Genomic DNA, 25,637 nt, shown 5'->3' with positions numbered 1-25,637 from the left:
CATCGGCCCCGCCCAGCCCCGGGCCGGCGAGTCGACTGGGTGCGCGGCGCAGGGGCGTCGGGCGGGCTGCAGCCCGGTCCCTGGCGGATCTCTCCGGCTCTTCCAGGAGAGCGCGAGCTCCGTGGCCTTCTGAGACTGGACTCTGCCTGTGCTGTCGTGGGGAGCCTCGCGCCGAACGGCCTGACGGCGAGGCGGGGTGTGCGTGCGGGCGTTCCCCCCCGCGTTCCCCGCTCGCGACGGGTGGTAGGCCCCAGACCTTCATTTCCCGTGCGCGGCCGGGGTGGCCCTCCCTTTCCTCAGCGCCCTTTGCCCGCCGCACCCGCGAGCTTCCTCCGTGGTCGCCGCGTCCTTGTCTGGCGTGTGAGTACCGCGGCCCCGCCGGAAGGAGCCGCGTGCGCCCGACAGGCCTGAGGGCCGGGAGGGCGGGCGGCCCGGGCTCCAGCGCCGTTAGGGACCGGGGCGCAAGTGTCGACGGCTTGCCGGGCCCAGGGGCCGTGGGCCAAGTGCAGCTGCCGGCGCGGGCGTAGAGGGGCGGGGCCCGCGGCGCGCCCACGTGGCGCGGGCTCCTGTGGCGGACGGGCCCGGGCCGGGGGAATGTGGGAGCCCCCTTCGGAGGCCCGGCTTCTGTGCCGGCTCCGCGGCCTCAGACTTAACCCTGGGTGACAGGAACATCCACCCAGCTATTGCTCGGTCCGTGGTCCTTCCATTTGTCCATCACCTGCTTTTTAGGGACCTGCAGGCCAGGCCTTCGTGGAACTTACGTGGCCCACGAACACGTAAAAGAACGTGAAGGATATGGTGTGCTGAGTGGGTCACACCGCAGGGTTCTCTGGGTGGGAGATCCGGGTGATTTCTGAGCAGATGACTGAAGCCAGTGTCTGAAAAGAGTGATGCTGTCACAGGCCCTGGGCGGAAGACGGGGAAGGCTTGTGCTGGAGCGGTGGGGTGGGGGTAGGGACCCAGCAGGAGGTGGAACGGCAGTGCCTCCAGAATGAAGGGCCACCCCGAAGCAAAAGCTATTTGTGTCCACAGCTTTGTGGGGGGGGGGGGTCATTTCCTGATGGGGAAGTGGTGTCAAAGAGACAGGGCAAGTCACTCAATCTGGGGGGACGCCCAGCCTGGCAGGGGGAGGGGCCAGGGGAGGACTGACCCAGCCGACTGTCACCTTACAGCAAGGCCGCTGGTTCCGACCCAGGGTTTGAGCCTGTGGCTGGGCTGTTAAACATGCTCCATTCTGCATCCCTTTTGTATGCCAAGCTTGAGCTAGGTGTGGGGTGCACACTCCTGGATGGGCTTTTGATGTGCGGGGGAAAGTGTCCCCAGGAACCGCTCTCTCCTCCACATCGTGCTAGCACAGACATTTGGAACCACGGTCTGCTGGCAGCCTCTGGAGGGGTGGCAGTGCCTGGGCCCTATGCCAGTCCTGTGAGGAGGCTGGGCAGGAGCTCGTCCAGGCTGTGCCCTGAAGGCCTGGGGCTCTGCTTCCTTAGAGTGCAGGATGGTCTCATCCCCTGGAGGTTCCTCTGAGCGCAAGCCTGCAGGGCTCATGGCGTGTGTCCCCACATCGATGCAGAGAGGCACCCAAGTGAGGTCGGTGCCCTAGATGACATGGCCTGGCTTCCTGCCCTGAGCCAGGCCGGCTGCCCTTGGTTGAGCCTGACCCCAAGGAGGCCCCCTGGCTTCGCTCCTGGAGTGCCAGGTCCAGCTGTGGAGTTCAGTGCCCAGTGTGCACGTATGCTGGACGAAGGTCTTCATGAACAAAGATTTCTTGAGGGAGGTTACCATTTGGAAAAGGATGGATGGAAAGAACCCCTCTGGTGTGCCAGTCACTGGCTCTAGGTTCCGGGGGGCTGCGTGCTGGAGTCCTGATGCTGAGTGTTGACTGGGCCCTGTGCCGGTGTGTGAGGATGACACTTGGATAGGATGTGGGCGGCCACAGGCCTCAGTTTTCCTTGCTGTCTTGCAGCTGCGTGTGAGGCCAGGAGGTGATGTGAGTGAGCAGGTAGAGGAAGCCAGAGCAGGGGAGGGAGTGGTGGGGTGGGGTGGGGTGCCCCAGCTGGGCCAAAAATAGAACTGCTGTGAGGCAGGTGTCTGTTGGGCCTGGGAGGAGTGGAGCGGTGGCTGGAATGTCAGGGTGCACCTCCCGGACAGGAGTCAGGGCAGGAGAGCTGCCGGGGAGGCCGTGGAGCTTCCCCTGAGAGGACAAGGAGGGCACTCACGGGCACAACTACGCTGCTCTAACTGATTACAGTTGCAAAGCCACTTGCTCAGCCATTGGCCACGTTCCAAGTGCTGGTGGCTGCTGCTTTGGACATGACCTCTAGAAAGTTCTGCTGAGTGGTGCTGATTGGCCCGGCCACACAGCAGCCGCTCAGGTCAGCCCAGAGAACTGGGAGAGAGCTGCTGCTGGCAGCGGGGGTGGGGTCACAGGCCGAGCCCATAGACCTGACCCTGGGTGGACAATCTGGGAGCAAACCCATCGTGTGCATGGCTGCAGTGGGGTGGCGTGTCTGGGCGATGACAGGTGGTGTAAGGGCAGAGAGGCTGATCATCCTGGAAACCTGGTTGGACCCTCCAACACCCTTCTGCTGTGGGTGGCCCAGCCCTCATGACATGGAATTGAAGCCCTGCAGCCAGGAGTGTCCTCAGCAGGCTGCTACCAGGTCCCCACACTGGCACCAGAAGATGCCCCCCGATTCCAGTGGCCACAGAGTGCCTTGTTGCTTGCACACACCTGGAATCCTACATCTGCCTAACTGCAGCCAACGAACACCTTCCTTCTGCAAGTCCCATCTGAGCACAGACTGTACCGGGTGCTGGGCTGGCTGGGCGCCAGGAGAGGCGCAAAGGTGCATATCTGCCAACTCTAGCCAGAAGTGAGGACTCTCCTGGGCTCTCCACCGCCTGGGCCACAGGCTTGACCCTTGGGAGGAGGCATGGGAGCCCCAGCTCCTGGCAGCCAGAAGAGGCTGTGTCCTTAGCGGCCCCTCAGGAAAAGTGTTGGCATGTGGCGGGGTGGGGATGGCCATTGTCTTTCTGGGTCCTCGTGCCGCTGCTTCCAGAGTGCTCTCTTCCTGTGTCCTGCTCTTCTTCGCCCTGCCGCACAGGCCTGACTGCTGGTAGGGTTGGGAGCTCTGAACTTGGACATTGGCGGCTCCGAAGGGGTTGTGCAGATTCAGACCTACTTTACTGGACGAGACAGCGCTCTCGGTGTGGCAGCTGCTGTGGAGTGCGTGGCCCCACTCCACGGAGAGCCTCACCTGCGCACACCCCCTGCAGCCTCCGCTCCCGAGAGCCCCTTGGCGGGGGTCCTCCTGGGCTCCTCCGCGGGTGCCGGCCTCCCCCCCGTGCCAGCGTCTGTGTTTCCACCCGAGCCTGGGTGCCTGCTGCAGCATGGGGTGGGTGGAGGAGGCAGGGCCTGGGTGACAGCTCCTGTTGATGATGGGGTGGGAAGGTGGGTCCCTGGGGCTCTCCGGTGCTGGGCAGGCTTGGGGTGGCCTGATCTGGGGGGCTGTCAGTCTGGCCTTTCCAGGATGTGTGGGTTGGTCTGGTGGCCTCAGCTCCCTGGGCTGCCACTCTGTGGATCTGGGGCAGGGGTGTGTACATCCAGCCCATTTTCATCTGTAAATAGGATAAACATTCCTGTCTTCTGTGTGGACTCGGGGAGGGAAGACTTGGTGACTCTTGGAACCTTTTGTTGTCCGACACTGGGCCTATGGTTTGGCCTGCAGGGACTTGCCAGCCTGGCCAGTGGGCTGAGTGTCCCCCCAGCAGCTCCCGGTGCCCCGTGGGGGTGGGACAGAGGGTGCCTCAGGTAGTGGCCATGCCTGGCCTACGAGCGGCTCGCTCCGTGTGGATTGGTGGCGGTGGGCGCACCTGCTCGCTCTGGCTTCCAGAGCTCGCCCGCAGGAGCCTGTGCCAACCGCGCGCTGCCTTCGCGTTGGAGTCTGACCAGCGCAGCCTTTTTGACTGCCTCTAACCTTGCTGCTTTTCCTTCATGCTGTCCTAGGAGCGTACAGCCAAAGTAAGTACCCACCTGTCCCCGCGCCCCGGGTTTCCATTGGCTTGAAACAAGGGACCCCAACTCACTCACCCCTGCCGTCACAGACGGGCAGGCGCTCAGGTCAGCCAGGTGCCGGACCTCTGCTTCTCGGGCCTCAGTCTCCTCGTCTATAGAACACGGGTTGAACTGGCCGGGGTTCCTCAGCTCTGACACCTGTGGCTGTGTGGGCTCTGCTCCCTGGGCAGGTGGGGAGCCAGCCGTGATGCCCCCGGTGGGCTGGGCGTTTCTGCTCCGGTGCAGGGCCAGGCGGATCTCAGGACGATCTCAGGACGGCACTCTGCTCCCTGCAGGGGATGTGGCGCAGGGCGTGGAGGAGGGGCCCCAGGAGGGGTGGGGGTCTTGCAGCCCTGTCTTGCCATTGGCTGGTGTGTTGAAGCAGCTCCTGCCTGAGCTGCCACCCTGCAGAGCAGCTCTTTTCAGGGAGGCTGGGAGCTCCAGGCGAGTGAGCCTCTAGGCCCAGTGTGGGGGTGAGGGCCCCACTGCAGCCCATGGGGGTGCTGGAGGGACCAGGGCTACGAGAGCTGGGAGCCTGCTTCGGGTCCCTCTGAGGGGCTGGAGGCAGAGGAGCCCGGGGGCAGGTCAGCTGCAGCCCCCAGCAGGCTCCGGGGCCCCCTGGCTGGTGGGTGATGTCACAATGGCTGTCCCCCTGGGCTCTGCTCCCGTCTCCCCCACTGCCTCTGCCCCAGGCACCTGACCTTGGTGAGCAGGGGGCTGCTGCGAGTGGGAATGGGGGGCCAGGGACCCTTTCTAGACCTCGTGTGGGGTGTGATGATTAAGAAGTCCCATGGGGGAGTTGGAGCCCGTTTTTTGGGTGGTCGGAAAGGGCAGAGCCAGCAGTCAGTACCATCTGAGGGGGCCCTCCCTGGGGTCCTTTCTTTCCCCTGGCTGTGCGGGATGCCACAGGGAGGGACATGGGCAGAGCCATCCTGAGTCACCTTGAGGACCACCTCGGCTCCAGTTGCCTGGGTGCCCTGACCTCGCAGCCTGTTCTCCTTTGGGGGCAGCAGTAAGGGCAGCTCCTGGGTTTGGGAAGTGACTTAGCTGGCTGATCATCTGCTCGGGCTCTGTTGCAGCTTAGAGCAGCCAGAGGGTGGGGCACCCAGGGGCCCCGAATCACTGCTGAGTGGGGAGCAGTATCTGGGGGCTTCTGAGGCAGCTCCTGGGCCTGGGAGCAGGGTGCAGCACCCCCGGGTGTCAGCTGCAGGCGTGGGGGAAGCAGCAGGGGCCAGGGCCGTTTTCCCTGTGGGTGTTGTGCTCACTGTCGGGCCCAGCGGCCCACGATTTGGGACGGGGTAAGAGACAGGAGTCATTCAGAGCTGGAGGGAACAGGCGTCCAGCCCCTTCTGCCCAGGGGGAGGGTGAGGCTCCAGGGCCAGAGGCTTGTCCACGGCCACAGCAGCAGGTCGGCAGAGCCACACCTGCCTCTCCACCTGGTGTGGCACCCAAACAATGATGCCCCCGTGGTCCCTGTGGCCCCCCCCCCCCGTGGTCCTCATGCCCCCACCATGGTCCTTCTTCAGTTCAGGTAGATGCTGATGTGGGCAGAGGCAGCTGCAAGCATCCCTTGCCCACCCAAAGCCACCTGCCTTTGGGGTCAGGACCTGTGGAGTGGGTCTCTGCCTTGGCCCTGGGGTGGGGACAGGTAGGCGTGCCTGCAGGCTGCCCCCTCTTGCAGGCCCCTCACAGCTCCCTTGGAAAGCACCTTCTCTGAGCCGCTCAGGCAGCTGGGCTTTCTGGGCAAGGCAGCCACAGAGGCTGGAGCGCCACACAGCTGGGGTGGCTGAGCACACAAAGAAGAGGCGTAGGTGTCTAGTTACGTGTGACTTCCAGGTAAACAACGGATAATCTTTTAGTACAAGCGTGTCCCAGGTATCTCACGGGATGTGCTCAGACTGAAAGGTTACTTGTTTATCCGGAAGTCGAACTTAACCCAGCGCGTCCTGAGTGCACCCGGCAGAGCTCGGAGATTCCGTGAGAAGAGGGTGCCTGTGGCTGGTCGCGTTTGGCACCAGCACTCTCTTGGCCCCTGTAGGAGAGCAGGGTGCATGCTGGGTCGGTAAAGACGAGCTTTGCAGCTAAAATACATGTTTGTGTGTGTGCACACGTGTACTGTGTGTTTCTGCTTTACTCGATGTCCCACATGGGTTTGACTTTCCAGCCCTTCCGTGGTCTCTCACGGCACCCCAGTGGGAGGTGGCCCCCACTCCCCCCCCCACCCCTGCCGAGCAGACTGAGGAGGCTCGCTCTCGGGGCCCGCGCTACCCCACTGTGCTGCAACTGCCTTCTTGTGCTTGTTTTTCACGGCTGTGCCTGGAAGATGAGGAGCAGCAAGGCCTCGTGCACCCTGGAGACCGTCTGGGAGGACAAGCACAAGTATGAGGAGGCAGAGCGGCACTTCTACGAGCACGCAGCCTCGCAGGCTGCCGCCTCCAGCCGGCAGCTCCTGGCCACGGGCGCCATGAACGGGCCTGGCCGGGAGGAGATGGGGGCCGCTGACGCGGCAGAGACACCTGACGCCCGCAGCAGGCCAGACCCCGGGGAGAGCCGCGGCAGGAACGGGCCGCTGCAGAAGAAGAGGAAGCGCTCCCCCCGGAGCTGGCTCGGCCAGGCCGACCTGGCCCTCGTGGGCCTTGCAGCCGACCGTGTGTGGCTGGACAAGCTGCTTTTCGACCGGGCGGAGAGCGCTTACCGCCAGAGGCTGGCCGACGCAGCTGCCCAGCCCACCCCGCCGCCTGCCCTGGCCCCACGGGGCCCCTGCACCCACGGAAGCCAGGTGGCCTGCCACCATGTGACCTGGGGCATCTGGGTCAACAAGTCCTCCTTCGACCAGGCCGAGCGGGCCTTCGTGGAGTGGTCTCAGGCGCTGCTCCTGGCCACAGAGGGGTGCGGCAGGCAGGGTGCCCCCGACACAGGCCAGAGGCCGGCAGCCCCTGATCTGGCCCTGGCCCGCCAGCCCGGCCCACCGGCCAACAGCCGGCCAGCCCTGGGCAGCCTGCAGGCACTGGTGCGGGAGGTGTGGCTAGAGAAGCCACGGTATGACGCCGCCGAGCGGGGCTTCTATGAGGCCCTGTTTGATGGCCACCCACCAGGGAAGGTGCGCCTGCAGGAGCGAGCTGGCCAGAGCGAGGCTTCCCGGCGCGGCCGCAGGGACCGGCGGGGCCGCAGTGCCTTGGGGACCAAGCGGGCGGGCCCACGGCGGGTGGACGGGGAAGTCCCCCCTGCCCTGCCGTACTGGTACTTCCTGCACAAAGACTCCGAGGCCCCCTGGCTCAGCAAGCCCGCCTATGACAGCGCCGAGTGCCGCCACCATGCTGCCAAGGCCCTGCGCGTGGCCTGGCGCCTCGAGGCCACCTCCCCGGCCCACCAGCCCACTCCCAGGTCCGGCCCATCCATGTCCAGCCTGAGACCCAAGTAGGAAAATGCGCCATGCCTTCCCGGGCTCCCTCCCCGCCCACCCTGGGGACCCCCCCCCGAGACCCCTGGATCCAGCCACTGGAACACAGGAGCAGGCAGGGCAAGGGCAGGCTGGGGCTATGGGGAGGTGGGGGCAAGGGGCTGGCACAGGGCAGCAACCCCCAGCCCATATGGGGCTCTCGGCAGCTGGGCAGCCCCCGAGTCCCCCACCCTTGCTTGTCAGGGCCAGGGGAGGAGGGCTGGCACTGTTTCTGGCCCTCAACTCCCCTGGGGGTTGTGATGCTGGAGGTCCACGGTCCCCGTCCCCCCCACTTGCCCCTTCTCTGACCCTGTGGGTCCTTGGTAGTTGACAACCCGTCTGAGAGTAGGGAGCGTCTTAGACACTCAGCATGCAGCTAGACCCCATCTCCGCACCCTCACCGGGAGTGGGAGACTAGCCTGGAGTCTGACACACAGAGGGCCTTGCCTAGGGAGGCCACGTGGGGAGGTGGCCAGGGCCTGGCCACAGAAGGTGCCGCCAGACAGCCAGCCCCAGGCTGGTGTGCAGGGACGATCAGATAGCAGAGCAAATGGAGTGCAGAGCTGGCAAGGCAAGGTCTGGCTTCCTGCTGGGGCGGTGCGCATGGCCCGGCTGCCCGGGCTTCAGGCCTGGCACCTCGCAGGTGGCACTGGCCCAGTGAAGTGGCTGCCTTGGTGGTGCTAGACTTGTTGTTGCACAGGATGTGGGCCTGGGTGCGGGGACCCGATTTGGTCGGGCAGCAGCAGTATGGGTGTGGGTTGAGCTGAACCCTTGGTCGTGGTGGGCCTCCGGAGGTGGTGTGGGGGAGCACTGAGGGGCTGCCCTCGTCACTAGGGGATGCTTGGCGTGGCCAGGGGAGAGTTGGCAGAGCGAGGGTGCAGTCTGGAGCAGGCATGGAGCTCCACGTGGTAGAGAAGACACGCAGTTGAGAGGCACCTGTGCCTGGGGGGAGGAGGGGCACAGGCGGGGGCTTGCAGACCTCTGGTCCAGAGCAGGGGTTGCCTAGACCCCAAGGAGATTCTGATACATCAGCGATGAGCACAGATGCTCAGGGTCCTCACTGGCTGAGAAGTGGTGACTTGGGCTCCTTACACGTTAACGATGGCGCGCTCTTGTGAAAGTAGTGTTCCCGTGAGGCAGGGAACGCGGGGAGCACAGGGCTCGGTTTAGGATGTTGAGCTGCTGGCGTGTGGCTGGTTGGTGAGTGTGGCAAAAGCCTGGCCCTGCAGACTCGGGCGAGATGGGACTGCAGACGCTTGGGGTCCTTGGGCCTCGCTTGGAGAGTCGGGGCCTTGAGGCCAGGCCTGGGGCAGGTGCTGCCCGCTGCCACGAGGGGCCCGTGGGGGTCATTTCTGCAGGCTGGTGGTCCAGGCCGGTCTCCTGCCCAGGGGCCATACCTACAATCAGGTGACTCAAGTCCCTCTTTCCAGGCAGCAACCGCCGTGCCATCGACTGTCACTTCAGAATTGGGGGGCACTTGCGTGGGGGTCCTCAGGCTTGGGCGGCCTGCTGAGAGTGCTTGTGTTCCTCCCGTGGGTCCGTGAGCAGCAGGGCCGGCAGCGCGGGGCTGTCTGGGCGGGTGGGTGTCTGGCCCACACTGCATCCTGTGCTGCTGGGCTGCCCTGTGGGGTCTCAGGCTGGGCAGGCCTCAGACTGGGGGTGCCGGGCGGGCCTCAGACTGGGGGGCCGGGCGGTCGGGGGTGCCTGGGTCCCTGTCCTCCCCTGTCTCACTGACTTAGCCTCTTCTCCCCTCCTAGCAGGAAAATGGCCACAAACTTCCTAGTGCACGAGAAGATCTGGTTCGATAAGTTCAAGTATGATGACGCAGAGCGGAAATTCTACGAGCAGATGAACGGGCCTGTGGCCGGCTCCTCCGGCCAGGTGAGGCCTGCCGCCTGCCACGCATGGCTGTGCCGGGCTCGGGCGGGGCCCCAGGAGGGGAGAATCTGCCAGGCACCCACAGGGCAGGGGCTTTGCTTGAGGTGGTGGCCGTACGGTCATTGGAAGGTGGCTCCTGGGTGCGGTCGGCCCTGGGTTTGCAGTTCTGGGTGCCCGTAGGGCGATGAGGAAGGCCTCAGTGTGTGCTGGCTGACGGTGCGCACCTGCTGGCGTCTCCCTGACAGCCGCGCCTCCCGTTGTTGACTGTCGCTGGCGTGTCTTTGCTCCTCCCTTTTCACGCTCCGTCTGCGTGATGCGGCTTTTTCTTTTCAATTACTTTTTTTTTCCGTGGGAAAAAAAAAAAAGACTATGGTTCTTTTTGCACTGTCGGCAGGAGAACGGCGCCAGCGTGATCCTCCGGGACATCGCGCGAGCCAGAGAGAACATCCAGAAATCCCTGGCCGGAGTGAGTACCGCCCCCGGGCTGGCGGAGAGTCTTCCCCAACCGTGCTGCAAGTTTCGGTGCAAAGGACGGGTGAGGTGTGCGGCGCCGTGTTCCAGGCTGGGACACGGAGCTCTGTGGCCTCCAGGCCCAGGCTGACCTGACCAGGCCACCACGGGAGACGCTCTCACTTTTGTGTTCTTGTGTTGTCGCTCGCTTGCTGGGGTCCCTGAGGCTCCTTGTCCTCTCCACGGCTGCACCCGTGGTGCCAGCACTGAGCTGAGCCTGAGCCCCACAGCAGGTCCCTGAGGGTGTGGCTGAGCCTCACCACACTGCGGAGTGTAGGCTGCGGACGCTTGCTTGCCTGGGAGGCTTTCCTGCCTGCTCCTGTATCAGGTCTCGTGTTCAGGGTTGTTGTCGGCCGTGCCTTCCTCCCTCCCTGCTCAGCCGCAGCCCCTCAAGAGATGAGCAGTAGGTTAGCAGGGCATGTTGGGTTCCAGTTGTAGAACTGGTGCCACCTTGAGTCTGAGGCCCAGAGAGGATCCCTGCAGCCTTCCTCAGCCTCCAGGACCCCAACTAGGATCAGGAAATGGACGGTGCTGGGCACGTCCTGCCTGGTGATGGGGCTGGGCAGGAAGGTGTGTCGTTGGGAAGCACACAGACCCCCACCTTGCCGTCTCTCCTCCAGATCCCTTGGCAGCCAGTGTATGAGTTTTCAGTTGCTGCGGTAACAAATCATGACAAGTTTTCAGTGTTAAGAGCACTGCAAACGTATCCTCCAGTTCAGAAGGTCAGGAGCCCAAAGTGGGCCTGCAGTCTGTTGTTCTGGAGGCTCCAGGGAAGAATCCATGCCGTTCCCATTGTCAGATTTCAAGGCTGCCCACATTCCTTGGCTTGTGGCCCCAACACTGTGCTTCCACATTACTTCTGACTCTCCTGCTTCTCTCTTTGACTTACGAGAACCCTTGTGCTTACTTTGGGCCCATCCACACAACCCAGGACGATCTCCCCATCACAAAATCCGTAACTTGGTATCTGCAAAGCCCCTCTTGCCATCTAGGGTCTAGGACATGGACATCTTCGGGGGCCGTTATTCTGTCTACCATAGTCTGGCCTGCAAAGATTCATGCCCATCCCATGTGAAAAATGCAGTCACCTCATCCCGAAGTCTCGGCCCATTCCAGCATCAACTCAAAGTCAAATTTCATCTAAATTGTGCGTGAGTGAAGCTCTGGGTATGGTCCTTCTGGGGACTTGTGAAGCTAGTAACCAAGTTATCTGCTTCTAAAATACAATGAGGCAGGCATAGGAAGACAACTACAGACACTCCCATTCCAAAAAGGATAAAATGGAAGGAAAAATGTAACCAGTCCTAAGAAATTTCAAAGTATAGCCGGGCAAACCCATTAGATTTCACGGAACCGACTGTGGCTCAAGGTTCCGCCCTCAGGGCCATGTTTTCATGGGAGGTTGCATGTGTTTGCTGCCAAGCGATTTTGTCAGGCTGTTTCTTGACTCTAGAATTTGGGGGATCCATCACCCTTCTTTCATTTTGTGCTCTGTCCCTTTTGGTCCAAGCTGGCAGGGTTTCTGCTGGTATAACGTTCTCAAGAACCTGGTGGATCTCCTGTGTATGTCACTGGCATCCGTGCCATTAGACCAGAGGCTCCTCCATGGATCTCCCTGGACCTCCCATCTCTATTCCTGCTTCTGCTGTGATGACTGAGGGGTCACCGAGTCACATGCCTGATTTCTCAAAGAGCCTGCTCGCGCTGACCTTTTGGTCCTTCCCAGCCACGCCCTTAGCTCTCTGTCCAGAGCTTGCTTTCCTGATTGAATCAGTGTCTTTGGCGATATGGGCAGACTGAGAATAACCCGAAGCCCTGAGCCCTGTCCCCTGTTTGCCTGACTATTCTCCCCACAGTCTCTTCTCTTGCACTTTATCATAAGCAGCAAGAAACAGCCAGGCTGCGTGTTCTATGCTTAGCTCGGAAATCGCAGCTCAATATTCGAGCATGTGGCTACAAGTTCTGCTTTGCACGTAACTGCAGGACCCCGTTCTGCTCAGCTTTCTGGCAGTTTCTGTGACACGGGCCTCTTTTGAGCCCTCACCAGCGGTGCCTTTGATATTCACGTTTCTACCAGCAGACTGTCTGTTCGTAATGGTTCAGATGTTCTCTAACACGATGTTAATCCCCAAATGCTTCTCACTGGTCATTGTTAACATCTTTGTTTTTACCAACAGTCTGTTCAAGGCAATCTGGGCTTTTCTAGCATGCTCCTCAAAATTCTTTCAGTCTCTGCCTATTGCCCAATTCCCAAGCACCTTCCACTTTCTTAGGCATTTTGTACAGTAGCACCCACTGCCAGTACCAGAATGTGTATGTGTTTTCCTACAGCTGCCATAAAAAATTACCATGAGCAACAGAAGTTTATCAACAACACGGTTTGGACAGAAGTTTGGTTGGGTTTCCCAGGCTAAAATCACAGTGTTGGCAGGGCCACGTTTCTTCCTGGAGGCTCTAGGGGAGACTCCGTCTCCTGACTTTCTCCAGCTTCTAGAGGCCATCTGCATTCCTTGGCTTGTGGCTCCCTCCTCCATCTTCAAAGCCAGAAGCAGAACATCTTCCAGTCTGTCTCCTTGGATCTGCTTCCGTCGTCATATCTCCTTCTCTGACCCTCCTGGCCCCTCTTATACGAACCTTTGGATCATGTTGGGCCACCTGCGTGATCAGAATTGCCCCACATCAAGATCCCTTTTGCCATGTGAACATACGTATTCAACGGATCCAGGGATCAGGGTGTGGCCGTCTCTGGGGGCCGTTACCCTGCTGACCACAGCTGGTCTGGGGTGTGCTGCAGGTTCCTCCTCTGGCTCCCATTTCCACCTGGGGCAGAGGCCCTGGCCGCTTTGGGGTCTGCTGCTGGGTCCTGGTCTTTGGGACAGGCAGGTGGGCTTGCTCTAGGGCTTGGGGACCAAGAAAGGACCTTGCTGGCCCAAGCCAGGCTGGATCAGGTGGCAACAGAACTCAGCAGACAACTGGGACATCAGAACCCAGGGGTCCTGGGGACTGTGGGGTGTGGGTGGAGTGGGGTGAGGCAGCTGGACTTTGTGTGAGCACTTCCTTCTGAGACCACCAGGTGGCTCTCTGCAGCCAGTACTCACGGGCTTGGCTGGACCGTGTTGCCCGCCTCTCTGAGCTGGGGACCTTGGACTTCCCTGGCTTCCTGGTCCCCGTCTGGGTCCTTCTGAGCAGCGGGGCAGACTTCAGTGCATCAACCTTGGGGGAAGGCCTGTGGGCAAGCAAGGGGGCCGTCAGTACCAGCCTGGGGCTCCTGGGATTCTCCTGGGGGCAGAAAGTGGAAAACACCTGATTGGCCCAGCATGTTGTATGGCCTGAGGCCTCCCAGCCCTGCTGGGTCCCTGGGCCCTGTCCTTCCTGCTGGCCCTGGTATGTCCAGGAGTGAGTCTGTCCCCGCCCACCTGCCCCAGCTCCTCTTCCAATGGGACCCTCTCTGTGTCTTCTAAGCTGCTCGGGGAGCCCAGGGTCAGGTGGGTTAGTGTCCCAGGTGCCCATCCTGCTGTGCTCAGGCCCTGGTTAGGGGAAGCACTGAGCCAAGGACAGGAGGTCTGGAGGCAGTGAGCCCTTGGGCCTGCCGTGTGCTGGGGCCCTGCCTGCCTCTCCCCAGGCGGACCTCCACACGCTGAGCCTCGCTGTGCAGGCAGGGTGGAGGGAGGACGCAGAGGTGAGGCTCCTTATAGTTTCCTTTTAGACAGTGGAAGGTCCTGGAAGCTTGATCTATGTAGAGACGGCAAGGTGGTCCTGGCTGCCTGTGGGAAGGGTAGGGTAGGGTAGAGGGGCAGGCCTGGCCCAGGGTCTTTACTAGATATGTTGGGGGCCAACTCGGTCCTGGGCCTGGACCCCCGGTTCTCAGAGCCACCTCAGTGTGGGGTGTGCTGTGCTGACCCACCCCACTTGTGCCCCTGTGCCCCTCACTGAGGACCAGGTGGAATCTGGGGACAGGAGGTCACAAACCTCAAATCCTGCAGGGTTCCTGGGGTGTAACGGGACAGGGGCTCCTAGTCAGGAATGGGGCTGGGGCCTTGGCAGGCATAGCTTGCTGAGCACCTGATGGGGCCCCATGTGCGAGGGTGAACAGCCAGGGGTGGGCCGCGTGCGAGGGTGAACACCCGCTGGGCCGTGTGTGAGGGTGCGTGGACAGCTCCTGCTGCCCGGCCTCAACAGCTCTCCCTCCCGTTTCCAGCTCCAGGCGGTGCTGCCCAGTCCCCCTGAGGCCCCGAGCCAGGCCGCCCAAGGGACTGTAAGTCCTCCTTTCACCTAGCGCCTGACAGGGCCAAATGGCGGTCGGGGCCCAGCTGCGTGCTTGAGCTGCCCTTGGGCTGTCTGCCTCCTGTCTGTCACCACGGTCCCATGGCGGCCCTCCACGGCCAGCCGATGTAGCCAGGTCTTCGCCCGGTGTTGAGGGCGGGTGGGCTGTATCAGCAGGGCTTCGGCCCCCCTCGCCCTGGTCTGGCACTGCTGGGTGTCCTGACAGGAGCCGTGTGCCCAGCCTAAGGCTCTGCCCCGAGCCAGTGGCTGTGGGGGTTATCAGCAGACAGGGCTCGGGCCCTCACTGCCCCCTGCCTTGCAGAGCTCTGGGGCCTCCAGCGGGCCCGGCGGGGACCACAGTGAGCTCATCATGCGCATGGCCAGCCTGGAGGTGGAGAACCAGAGCCTGCGCAGAGGTGAGGGCCAGCCTGGTGGGAGGCCCCCTCCTCACCACTCCTGTCCCCCATTCCTGCACCACCATCTGAGTAGGGCCCCTCCCCTCCGCAGGCCACCATATGACCACGACCCCCTCCCCTCCCCTCCCCGGACCACCCTCTGACCAACCCCCTCCCCTCCCCCGGCCGCCATCTGACCATGATCTCCTCCCCTCCCTGGGCGGCCATCTGACCATGACGCCGTCCCCTCCCTGGCCACCACCTGCCCGACCCCACAGTGGTGCAGGACCTGCAGCAAGCCTTCTCCAAGCTGGAGGCCAGGCTGAGCACGCTGGAGAGGAGCTCGCCCACCCACCGGGCCACCGCCCCGCAGACCCAAGTGAGCATGCAGATGGCCTGCAGGCCCACAGACCAGAGACCCCCGTGGCCCGCCTCTCAGAGGGGCAGAGCGCCTGCTGTTCCCCACGCCCCCACCCTCCCCGAGCTTAGCACCTGCAGTGTGAGCAGGGGGTTGGCCCAGGCCAGGCAGCAGTGAGGGGCACGCCCTGCGTGGGGCGGGGTGGAGGCGGTCCCCTTGGCTGCACTGCGGGCTCCAGCCTGGCCTGGGGCCTTAGCCTCCCTCCCTCCCGGCAGCACGTGTCTCCCATGCGCCAAGTGGAGCCCCCGGCCCAGAAGGTGGCCACGCCCGCGGAGGACGACGAGGACAATGACATCGACCTGTTTGGCAGCGACGAGGAGGAGGACAAGGAGGCAGCCCGCCTGCGGGAGGAGCGGCTGCGGCAGTACACCGAGAAGAAAGCCAAGAAGCCCGCGCTGGTGGCCAAGTCCTCCATCCTCCTGGACGTCAAGCCCGTGAGTGCACCCAGCGGCTGGGTGGGGGGCTGGCTCAGCTTCCAGCCCCCTCCTCCTCGCCGCCCTCCTCCGGCCGGGATGGTGTGCTGAGGCCCCTGAGAAGGGCGGGCGCCACTGTTGACACACCACCCCAGGGGGGAGGGTAGCCGAGCTCAGGGCCTTCCTGCCTTTCGCCCATAGTGGGACGATGAGACAGACATGGCGCGGCTGGAGGCCTGCGTGCGCTCCATCCAGCTGGACGGGCTGACCTGGGGGGGCTCCAAGCTGGTGCCAGTGGGCTACGGCATCCATAAGCTGCAGATCCAGTGCGTGGTGGAGGATGACAAGGTGGGCACCGACCTGCTGGAGGAGGAGGTCACCAAGTTCCAGGAGCACGTGAGTGGCCGGGCGGCAGGGAAGGAGCACTCTGCGGGGAGCCCCACCAACCCCAAGGTTCCTGGAGCCAACGGGAGTGGGCGGGGCTTGTGGGAAGTCCCGCCTGCTGATGGCCTTCCTCCTCCTCCCTCAGGTGCAGAGTGTCGACATTGCTGCTTTCAACAAGATCTGAGCCCAGTGCCTGTGTGTGCGTGTGCGAGCCTGCAGCCAATTAAAGACCGAGTCCAGCACTCTGACTCCTGTCCTGGTGTTCCCGAGGGCTCCGTGGGCGGTGCCTGGCGGGCGGGAGCTCTGCAGGCCGGGTGGGCCGTGCTCGGGCGGGTAGGTGGGCAGGCACGGGCCCACACTGGCCCTGTCCCCACACTGGCCCGGCCCCTGCGTTCTGGGCGGTGCCCTCCTGTCTTGGCCAAGGCACAGGAGACATCTCCTGGTGCTCCCTCCTGCAGCTTCTGCCCCTCAGTGCCGCCCTCGTTCCCTGCCCGTGTTCACACTGTGTGAGCCGGAAAAAGATGTACCTGAGGCTCCTTAGCTGAAGACACAGCCACACCTCCCCCATGTCTCTGCTCGGCCTCCTGTCCGGGAAGCCCCTCCTGGGCCATGGGCGAGCCCAGCGGGTGACCTTTTGAACCCCAGGTCTGACTGGTGCTGACCTCCCTGTTCCCCCCTGTTCCCGAAGTCTGCATGTCCTTTAGTCCTAGAGGCCTCGGCTGTCCCTCCTTCCTCCCCTCCCCTTTGAGTCTTCAGGGGCCGCCTCTGCCCTCCCAGCCCCAGGCACTGGTCTACATGGGGACCAGTGCTTCACCCTCTTGGGGAGCCAGCCAGGTCTGCCCCTTCACCCTTAGACGTTCTGGGGTGACCAGAGTGTATAGCAGTGCTCTCTGGAGTTGTGCCCCAAGGGCCTGCTTGCCACTCCTCCCCCTCCCCACCCCAGCCAACCCTGGTGTTTGGGTGAAAGGGAACATACTGCCCGCCCTCAGCAGCGGGGCCCTGAGGCTGCTCTCGAGGAGTTTTGGAGAACTTTCTAGGGGTTTGGGGGTGCAGGAGCCGCTGCCCTGGCAGCCCCTTCAGGTCAAGGCCAGCAAGACCGAGGCTGGCAGCACCAGAAAGCCTTCCGGATACCAGGTGGGGGCAGGCCAATAGCCCCCTCGCCTTCCCTGGCGTTGTGCCCATTCCTGAATGGTGGGCGGGAGCGGGCCAGCACAGCTTCTGGGCAGGCACGACGAAGACTGGTCCCTCTGTAGAGCTGCCACTGCCCCCCTATGCCAGAGGTGGGGACATAGGCTGGGAGGAGGGCCCTTGCAGCTGGAACACGCTGTGCCCCGGGAGACCTAGGGTCCTGGGTGAAGTTGGAGACTAGCGAAAGCACGCCCTCCACCGCCTGGACCCCTTTTAGTGCAGGGAATGGGAGTCGCTCCCCAGGTGTCCCCACCCTCCTGCACTTTGAGTCCAACCCCAAACCTTGCATTACGAGCTGGCTCAGGTGCGACGGCTCAGCCCCTATCCTTCGCAGATCACCCGCGAAACCCGAGCAGCCGCGCGGGCGGGCTGGGGCCCGGGACAACTTAGAGCTCCAGCCGCGGTGGGCGGGGCGGAGGTGGCCCTGGGAGCGCAGCCACTGGCCGGGGCGCGTCACGCGGGGCGGGCGGGACCGGTCAGAGTCCACAGGCCCCGGAGCGGGATGGCGGCGGCGCCGGGCGCAGAGCGGGACATCGACCCCGAGGGCCTCGCAGCGGCACGGCCGCTGCTCACCGATCTCTACCAGGCCACCATGGCGCTGGGCTACTGGCGCGCGGGCCGGGCTCAGGACGTCGCCGAGTTCGAGCTCTTCTTCCGCTGCTGCCCGTTCGGCGGCGCCTTCGCCCTGGCCGCGGGGCTCCGCGACTGCGTGCGCTTCCTGCGCGCCTTCCGCCTGCGGGACGCAGGTAGCCTCCGTCCCAGCCCCGCGACAAGCCAGCCCAGGGCCGCACCAGCCCCGCCCCACGAGTGCCTCTGTCGCCCCTAGACGTGCAGTTCCTGGCCTCGGTGCTGCCTCCGGACACGGAGCCCGCGTTCTTCGCGCACCTGCGGGCCCTGGACTGCTCCGGGGTGACCGTGCGGGCCCTGCCCGAGGGCTCCCTCGCCTTCCCGGGCGTGAGTGGGGGCCAGGGCAGTGGGGGTGGGCCGAGTGGGGCGCGCCGCGGGGGGGCCAGTCCGTAGCTGACAGCGCTCCCGGTAGGTGCCGCTGCTGCAGGTGTCCGGGCCCCTCCTGGTGGTGCAGCTGCTGGAAACGCCGCTGCTCTGCTTGGTCAGCTACGCCAGGTGGGGACCGGGACCGGGACCGGGACCGGGGAGGGATCTCTCCGTTAGGCGGACGCGGACCTGGGGACTGGGCTCGGAAAGGGCGGATCCTTGAGGGTGTGGTTCTGGGGGCGGAGTTCCGCGCCCCGAGGGGTGGAGCCTGGGAGGCGGGACTTCGCGCTGGTGGGGTGGAGCGCTAGACCTGGGGCTCAAGACCCCTGCGCGTGTGAGCCCTGGGGGCGAGGCAACAGCCCCCAATCGGGGCCTGGCAGAGGCGCAGGACTCTGGTGGAACTACAGATGCCAGGGTAACTCAAGTGGCTTGGGTGGCTTCGTGAGCCTCACCCCGGGTCCCGTGTACCCTTGCTCCCCGCAGCCTCGTTGCCACCAACGCGGCACGGCTTCGCCTGATCGCGGGGCCAGAGAAGAGGCTGCTGGAGATGGGGCTGCGGCGCGCCCAGGGCCCCGACGGGGGGCTCACGGCCTCCACCTACAGCTACCTTGGCGGTGAGGGCCGGGGAGGAAGGCAGGCTGTGGAAGGAGGAGGCTCCATCCCCGGGACCCTCTCCCCTCCGCCTGAAGCCTCCCAACCCGCCTGATCCCCCTGCCCAGGCTTCGACAGCAGCAGCAACGTGCTGGCGGGCCAGCTCCGGGGCGTGCCTGTGGCCGGGACGCTGGCGCACTCCTTCGTCACTTCGTTTTCGGGCACTGAGGTGCCTCCTGACCCGGTCAGTGACCCCTTCCCTCCCCCACCCGGAACCAAACAGCAGATCCGAGGGGAGCCCTTGCTCCAGAGCAGGGAGGGCCGGCCCAGCTGTACACCCAGGCTGACCGAGCCCTGTCCCCATCGCGCGTTACCCCTGCCCAGACCCTCAACTCCAGGTGAACCTGGCCCCCCAGATCTCACAACCCCTTTCAACAGATGCTGGCTCCTGCGGCCGGTGAGGGCCCACGAGTGGACCTGGCCGGCCGTGTGGAGGTGTGGCTGGAGGCTGTGTGTGCCCACCTGGGGCTAGGGGTGCAGGAACCGCACCGGGGGGAGCGGGTGGCCTTTGTGGCCTATGCCCTGGCCTTCCCCCGGGCCTTCCAGGGCCTGCTGGACTCCTACAGCATGCGGAGGTGAGGCCTGCTGCCCAGGGTGGGCTCAGCACAGCAGGCTGCAGCCCCTCACCCCTGACCTGTCTGCAGGAGCGGTCTCCCCAACTTCCTGGCCGTTGCCCTGGCCCTGGGGGAGCTGGGCTACCAGGCAGTGGGCGTGCGGCTGGACAGTGGCGATCTGCTTCAGCAGGCCCGGGAGGTCCGCGGGGTCTTCCGGACAGCCGCAGCCCAGTGAGTGCCTGGAACGGGCCTCCTGACGGGAGCTGGGCATCGGCATGAGGGGGAGGGGCTGTTCCTCTCTCCTGGCTTTCGGGACCTGGTGGGGAGGGGTGATCAGAGGGTGGCTCAGGCAGGGGTCACCCAGGGGCTCTGAGTGCCTAGGGGAAGAGTGTGGCTGTGGGGGAGGGAGGGGTGAGTCAGGAACAGCTGAGGGGCTGCCCCATCAGGGCTCAGCCCAGAGGCCCCACCCAACCCCCATCACAGGTTCCAGGTGCCCTGGCTGGAGTCGCTGCCCATCGCTGTCAGCAACAACATAGATGAGGAGCAGCTGGCTCGGCTCGCCCAGGAGGTGGCGGGGAGGGGGGTGCAGGCTAGAGGGTGGCTGCGAGGGGCCCAGGGCCCCTGCCAGATTCTGGCTGAGCTGGTGCCACCTGTTCCCCCACCACAGGGCAGCGAGGTGGATGTCATTGGTATTGGCACCAGCCTGGTCACCTGCCCCCGGCAGCCTGCCCTGGGCTGCGTCTACAAGGTGGGGCCAGGGTCTGGGGTGCAGGTGGGGGCGGACCTGGGTGACCATGGGGGCAGCGAGGATCCAGCCACCCAATGCCCTCTCCCCCCCAGCTGGTGGCTGTGGGTGGCCAGCCCCGGATGAAGCTGACGGAGGATACCGAGAAGCAGACACTGCCGGGGAGCAAGGCCGCCTTCCGGCTCCTGGACTCCGACGGTGAGGCCCTCCCACCCCTCTGGTGCCCCCCTCGAGGTCCCAGCCCCCCACTTCATTCTTAGCCCCCCATAGGGTCTCTGCTGTTGGACTTGCTGCAGCTGGCTGAGGAGCTGCCGCCCCAGGCTGGGCAGGAACTGAGGGTGTGGCCACGGGGGGCCCAGAAGCCTCGGGCCGTGAGGCCAGCCCATGTGGAGTCATTGCTGCAGCTCTGGGTCCAGCAGGGACAGGTGGCCACTCTAACCCCTTCCGTCTGCACCTTCAACCCGAACCCTAGCCCTGGGCCTGAGCCAGCCTCTGCGCCTCTCCCCCTCCCTCTTGCTCCAGCCTCTGAGCCCTTCGTCCTTCCTCCCCCTCTTCCTCCAGCTTCTGAGCCCCTCCCCCCGCCCTTCTTCCAGCTGTGTGAGCCCCTCCCATCTCTGGCCGAATCTAGAGCCTTTGCCCAGCTGTCCCTGAGCCGCCTCAGCCCTGCCCACAAGTGGCTGGAGAGCCCTGAGCTGTACCAGGTGGGTGAGGGATCTTGTTCCGCTGGCCTGAACAGCCTCAGCTGGCGGCCGGCCCATCCATCCGATCCTCCTCTTCCCCTGCAGGTAGCGCTGTCTGAGCAGCTGCAGGCCCTGGTGGACAGGATGAGGGCTGGAGGCCCACCGTGAGAATCCTGTGGGCTGGGGGAGCCTGAGCACAATACGAGTCACTCACAGCCTTGCACCGTGTGTCTGAGTCATTTGTCCACCCCCCAGGGCCCTCGGGGCTCACCCCCCCCCCCCGGGGAATTCCAGTGCCCGCCAGGCTCTGTGCGGAGGTCCGAGGCAGGGTGCGTGCCTGCCTCGGGAGCCCAGGGTGTGCGGGGCGTGGGGGTGGGGGGGTGCTGTGGGAGGCAGGGCCACGGCAGAGGGAGGTTCTGGTGCCCACTGAAAGGCCAGAGAGTCCCACGGAAGAATATCAGAGCAGGGCTGGGGGTGCCAGAGAGAGAGGCTGGGGGGTCCGAGCACAGTCCTGGGCTCCCACATCTGCCTACGGCTCTGTCCCCTGGGCTGGGGTCAGTGGGGATATGCCAGGCTTTCTAAGGCAAGGAGAAGCCCAGATGTGCCCTGCCCCTGCTGCTGCCAGCCCCTCACCACCCCGCCATTGGGGGCTCCCATCCTCTGTCTCCCACCGCCTCCAGGCCCTGGGGGACTTTGCCCCTGCAACAGCAGGTACATACCCTGTTGTGCAGGGACCCAGCTCCTGACCCAGCAACCCTGGGCCCAGGAGGTGCTCAGGTGGTGGCCCTGGACTGCCCCCTCTGTGTGGGCAAGTTGACCCCAGGTCTCTGCCTGCTTTGGCGATTTGAGTTCCTAGGATTGCTCAGCGGGGAGGTTCTGGGCTCAGCAGGAAGTGGAAGGTGGGAGCCTGGCCCTCCTGTCCACGCAGGCAAGGCATGGGCGTGGGGGTTCTGAGTGTTGGGGAGAGCTTCCAGGAACACTTCCGTCTGCCCAGGTATTCTGCCCAACTGGCTCAGCCGGCTCCCCTGGGGCTCCGGGCTGGGCAGCGCCCACTGTGGTGGTGGGTGGAGGAGGAGGGTAGGATTTTGGGCAGGGGCCTCATTGGGCCAGCCCCGTGGGAAGTAAGGGACATGGACAGGGTGGCAGACACACATACTGGGCAGAACACACACGGCCCCACAAGAAGACCACCAGTCCAGATGCACCTTCCTCAGTGCCAGGACCCAGGAACACTGTGGCCCAGCCAGGATGGGGGCATCACCACAGGGCCTCTAGGACCCACCAGGATGGGGGGTGGGGGGGGCACCACCACACGGCTGTCTAGGACCAGTTAGGATCGGGGGGCCACCACAGAGCTGTCTAGGACCCATGAGGGCCTGGCCCGACAATGGCGCCACCCAGGAGCTGCAGCCACAGCTCCATCTTGCCTCACTTGTCCCACCCCAGGGCTGCCTGAGCAAGCTGCGTGGATTATCCCCAGGATGCTGGATGGGCCTGTCCTGGCCCGCTGGCTACTTTAGGGCTGAGTCAGGCAAGGCTGGCGCAGAACTGGGCCAAGCCTTATGGCCCCTGCTGGGACCTCCTGGGGCTGTCCGCATCTGCTGGGGTCAGGGTCAGGGGCCTTTCTTCCTGTTGCAGAGCCTCCCCACCTGAGACCTCACCCCTCCCCCAGACCCCAAGATCTTGTCCCCAGCATCCTGGGCAAGAAGGCCCTTCTCAAGCCACCTCCTGCAGCGGGCACCACGCCTGGGGGCATCCCTGCGTGGCACCCCAGCCCCCCACGCACACAGTGCTCATGCACGCAGGCGCCACCACGCCTGTCCTCTGGTCCCGCCCGGGGCCCTGCTTCTAGGTCAGGCCGGGGCAGGACTTCCCAGGAGGAGTACTGGCAGGTGCTGCCAGCCAGGCCCTGCTGAGCAGCTCGGTGTGGGGCCAGCCATGGCTTGGGGTGTGTGGGGCCGGGCCCGACGGGGCCCCGTGGGGGCACTGACCCTGACAGCTCTGGCAGAAGGCCTCCGGGCCAGCCAGGGGTGGCCACTGGCAGCTCCTTCCCGGGGCCCCCAGACCGAGCCCCAGGAGCTTGAACCCGAGGCCCAGGTTCCTGCCCTGGCCTCTGAGGCTGAGCCCTGGAGTGCGGCCACTGTCCCCACGGCTGGCAGTGAGCCCTGCTCCCCACCCAATGCCCAGGAGCCTCCCCCTAAGGGGGCCAACCAGGTAAGAGGAGGACAGGAGGCTGGAGACCAGCCTTGGGGCCCACGGCTCCTCCCAGGCTCCTTCAGTCTCCGGAAGGTGCTGGAGCAGGAGAGAGGGAAAAGTGGGGGGTGGGGATGTAAGCTGGGCTGGGGAGCAGTGGAGGGGTTGGGACCCTACTGGCAGGTGAGGGGCTGGGGAGGGCGCGGGTGGGGCTGGGGAGCAGAGCTGGGAGAGCCTTGGGGACTTCACACACCCCACCCGCCCCTGTCCTAGGCCCCCCGGAGTCCCTGGGAGGAGGGGGTCCTAGCAGACCTGGCATTGTACACGGCTGTCTGCCTGGAGGAGGCTGGCTTTGCTGGGACGCAGGCGACAGCGCTCACCCTGTCCTCAACCCTGGAGGCCCGGGGGGAGAGGCTGGAGGACAAGGTTAGCCCGGCCCCTTCCCACCTTGGACCTTCCCTTTTCCGCGGGGTCCCTCCCCCTTCCCTTCCCTTTAGCCTCCTGCCTTCCCCTTCTAAGGGTTGGGGTTGGAGCGAGAAGTCTGACCCGCCCCCTTCCGGCTCTTGCAGGCTGAGGGTGGCTGCTGGCGACAGGGTAACGTCTGGGGGTCATGGCCAGCCAGCCAACCGCTCCTTGTCCTCCTCCACCCTAGGTGCACGTTCTGGTGCGCGGGCTGCTGGCTCAGGTGCCTAGTCTAGCCGAGGGGCGGCCCCGGCAGGCAGCTCTGCGGGTGCTGAGCGCGCTGGCCCTGGAGCACGCGCGGGACGTCGTGTGCGCGCTCCTGCCGCGCTCGCTGCCCCTGGACGGGTAACCCACCACCCGGCCGTCGTTAGCACGGGCCCCACGCGGCTTCCTTCCTCTTTACCGCTTGGCTACCCAGTCTGGTCCCCTACGGGAGAGGTGGAGGGGGCAGAAGCTCCGATTCCCTCTCCTCCCTTCCCACCCCATCTACTCCCCCCACCTCCGGCCATCGGCCAGTGTTCCTGGGTTGGGGACCCTCCTTCCCTGTCAGTGGCTCCTGGAGACCAGGCTGGGGTGCGCCCCAGGGCGGGGTGGGCGAACTGGTTGGGCATCTGCGCCCGATACCCCTGCTGCTTTCGTTAATTCGCCCCAGGAAAAATGTCTTCGGTTTTGTTCTCGAGGGTGATTTTTTATAATCCCAGGTTGTTTACAGTCGCTGGCCCCACAGCACTCCCAGCGGACCGGCTCGGTGTGGTGGGCTCAGTTACCACGTATTTCATTTTTCTGGAGTTCTGTGGGCGGGGGAGGGGGTGAATTACCTGCTTCTCCTCTGCTGGAGTCCTAGCGAACCTCCACCCTAACCCCCTTCCCCACCCCATCCCTTCCCCCCGGGCCCTTGTCTCAACGCCGCCCCTGCACCCCAGGGAGGCCGCCGAACTGTGGCGCAGCCTGAGCCGGAACCAGCGCGTGAACGGGCAGGTGCTGGTGCAGCTGCTATGGACACTGAAGGGCGCAGCGGGGCCAGAGCAGCAAGCGCTGGCGGTAGGTGGCTCCTGCCAGCACCACCAGGGCGAGCGGCCCGGCAGCGAGGGGGCGGGGCCGCAGATTCGTGGGGGGCGTTCCGCGAGTCCGGAATGTCCCGCGCCTGTCCGAGGCTTGGTCTCCGTCCTGTCTGCGGCGCGCCCGCCCCTCTGGTGTCCGACGCGGCCTCAGGCACGCCCTAGGCTTGAGCGGGTCACTTGCTCCTCAGGCCACGCGCGCCCTCAGGGAGATGCTGGACGTGTCGGGCTGCGTGGGTGCCACGCGGGGCTTCTACCCGCACCTGCTGCTCGCGCTGGTCACACAGCTGCACGAGCTGGCCCGCAGCGCGGGCTCCCCTGACACCCCCAAGGTTTGGGCCCCGTCCCACAGAGGACCGCCGGACAGTCACGCTAGGTGAGGGCAGGCACTGGAGGTAGGGGAGCAGCGGGGGCCAGACTCTGCCTGCCCTCACCGCCCGCGGCCTCCACCTCCAGCTGCGCAGTGGAGGCCTTGAAGGCCCTGCTCATTGGCGACGGCGGCCGCATGGTGGTCACGTGCATGGAGCAGGCGGGAGGCTGGAGGAGGCTGGTGGGAGCCCACACACACCTGGAGGGCGTCCTGCTACTGGCCAGGTGAGAAGGAACCCGGGGCTACGAGCCAGGAGGAGGATGACTGCCGGCCAGGTGCGGGGTGGGGGAAACAGGGACCTGAGGTGGTCCAGTGGGGGCTTCTCAGGGGTGATGCCCCAAGCGGAGGAAGACCTCCCATTTCTGCCCCTCCCCAGCGCCATGGTGGCTCACGCCGACCACCGCCTGCGAGGCCTCTTCGCCGACTTACTTCCCCGGCTGCGCAGCGCCGACGACACGCAGCGCCTCACGGCAATGGCCTTCTTCACCGAGGTGAGCCTGCTTGCCCGCCTGGTCTGGCGATCCAGGACGGTTGGTGAGGGCTACCCATGGACTCGTTCGCTAAGCGGTGCCACCGCACGGAGAGTGTGCTGACCCGTCTCCCCCGCCCAGCTGCTGCAGAGCCGGCCCACAACGCGGCTTCTGTGGGAGGAGGACATCCTGGAGCGGCTCCGCGCCTGGCAGGGCGACCCCGAGCCCACCGTGCGCTGGCTTGGCCTGCTGGGCCTGGGCCACCTGGCGCTGAACCGCGGGAAGGTGAGGGGCGCGGCGAGCGGGCGGGGCCGGGGCGGGGTCTGCGAGGGCCCACCCACGAGTCACTGCTCCGGCAGGTGAGACACGTGAACACGTTGCTGCCGGCGCTCCTGGGCGCTCTGGGAGAGGGCGACGCGCGGCTCGTGGGCGCAGCGCTGGGTACGCTGCGAAGGCTCCTGCTGCGGCCGCGGGCGCCAGTGCGGCTGCTGAGCGCTGAGCTCGGGCCGCGCCTCC

General features: G+C 65.0%; 3 protein-coding genes across 13 annotated transcripts in view; all 3 read left to right on the top strand.

Annotated features, from left to right (window-relative positions):
- The first annotated feature begins 101 nt into the window (after nt 1-101).
- On the top strand, nt 102-16,174 carry EEF1D (eukaryotic translation elongation factor 1 delta). Of its 10 annotated transcripts, none has more exons than XM_023741627.1 (9): nt 102-196; nt 9,254-9,377; nt 9,769-9,840; nt 14,083-14,139; nt 14,470-14,563; nt 14,821-14,921; nt 15,176-15,394; nt 15,575-15,769; nt 15,903-16,078. In XM_023741627.1, the coding sequence occupies exons 2-9, from the start codon at nt 9,261-9,263 to the stop codon at nt 15,939-15,941; spliced, it is 894 nt and encodes a 297-aa protein (XP_023597395.1). In that variant the 5' UTR covers nt 102-196; nt 9,254-9,260; the 3' UTR covers nt 15,942-16,078. The 10 variants fall into 10 exon arrangements, with proteins under 10 accessions (XP_023597395.1, XP_023597393.1, XP_023597391.1 ...); XM_023741625.1 differs by having other exon boundaries at nt 135-243; XM_023741623.1 differs by lacking the exon at nt 102-196 and adding an exon at nt 235-360 and having other exon boundaries at nt 15,903-16,068.
- Nucleotides 16,175-17,433: 1,259 nt separating this feature from the next.
- On the top strand, nt 17,434-20,787 carry NAPRT (nicotinate phosphoribosyltransferase). 2 transcript variants are annotated; one of them, XM_023741630.1, is made up of 13 exons: nt 17,434-17,691; nt 17,772-17,899; nt 17,985-18,067; nt 18,422-18,552; nt 18,658-18,773; nt 18,968-19,164; nt 19,234-19,374; nt 19,627-19,711; nt 19,811-19,891; nt 19,984-20,086; nt 20,159-20,313; nt 20,482-20,589; nt 20,674-20,787. In XM_023741630.1, the coding sequence occupies exons 1-13, from the start codon at nt 17,448-17,450 to the stop codon at nt 20,734-20,736; spliced, it is 1,635 nt and encodes a 544-aa protein (XP_023597398.1). In that variant the 5' UTR covers nt 17,434-17,447; the 3' UTR covers nt 20,737-20,787. The 2 variants fall into 2 exon arrangements, with proteins under 2 accessions (XP_023597398.1, XP_023597397.1); XM_023741629.1 differs by having other exon boundaries at nt 20,482-20,781.
- Nucleotides 20,788-22,506: 1,719 nt separating this feature from the next.
- MROH6 (maestro heat like repeat family member 6) overlaps nt 22,507-25,637 on the top strand; it is a 4,958-nt gene continuing 1,827 nt past the window's right edge. Inside the window, exons 1-9 of the mRNA XM_004387427.2 lie at nt 22,507-22,782; nt 23,035-23,187; nt 23,414-23,568; nt 24,147-24,264; nt 24,473-24,657; nt 24,738-24,875; nt 25,028-25,142; nt 25,263-25,406; nt 25,481-25,631. Coding sequence (XP_004387484.1) covers nt 22,507-22,782; nt 23,035-23,187; nt 23,414-23,568; nt 24,147-24,264; nt 24,473-24,657; nt 24,738-24,875; nt 25,028-25,142; nt 25,263-25,406; nt 25,481-25,631 — 1,435 coding nt within the window. The remainder of the gene's footprint in view (nt 22,783-23,034; nt 23,188-23,413; nt 23,569-24,146; nt 24,265-24,472; nt 24,658-24,737; nt 24,876-25,027; nt 25,143-25,262; nt 25,407-25,480; nt 25,632-25,637) is intronic.

Source organism: Trichechus manatus, unplaced genomic scaffold, assembly GCF_000243295.1.
Source record: "Trichechus manatus latirostris isolate Lorelei unplaced genomic scaffold, TriManLat1.0 scaffold00185, whole genome shotgun sequence".
Lineage (NCBI taxonomy): Eukaryota > Metazoa > Chordata > Mammalia > Sirenia > Trichechidae > Trichechus > Trichechus manatus.
Note: the sequence above shows the minus strand (reverse complement) of the source record. Positions and strands in the feature narration are given on the sequence as shown.

What these genes read in the sequence shown, in the direction of transcription:
- EEF1D (XM_004387375.2), top strand. Translation starts at nt 6,195, where the DNA reads ATGTCCCACATGGGTTTGACTTTCCAGCCCTTCCGTGGTCTCTCACGG. An exon ending in CCACCGCCCCGCAGACCCAA is followed by an intron (nt 14,922 to 15,175) that starts GTGAGCATGCAG and finishes CCCTCCCGGCAG; the next exon opens with CACGTGTCTCCCATGCGCCA. An exon ending in TCCTCCTGGACGTCAAGCCC is followed by an intron (nt 15,395 to 15,574) that starts GTGAGTGCACCC and finishes TTTCGCCCATAG; the next exon opens with TGGGACGATGAGACAGACAT.
- NAPRT (XM_023741629.1), top strand. Translation starts at nt 17,448, where the DNA reads ATGGCGGCGGCGCCGGGCGCAGAGCGGGACATCGACCCCGAGGGCCTC. An exon ending in GCTCCCTCGCCTTCCCGGGC is followed by an intron (nt 17,900 to 17,984) that starts GTGAGTGGGGGC and finishes CGCTCCCGGTAG; the next exon opens with GTGCCGCTGCTGCAGGTGTC. An exon ending in TCTGGGTCCAGCAGGGACAG is followed by an intron (nt 20,314 to 20,481) that starts GTGGCCACTCTA and finishes CCCTTCTTCCAG; the next exon opens with CTGTGTGAGCCCCTCCCATC.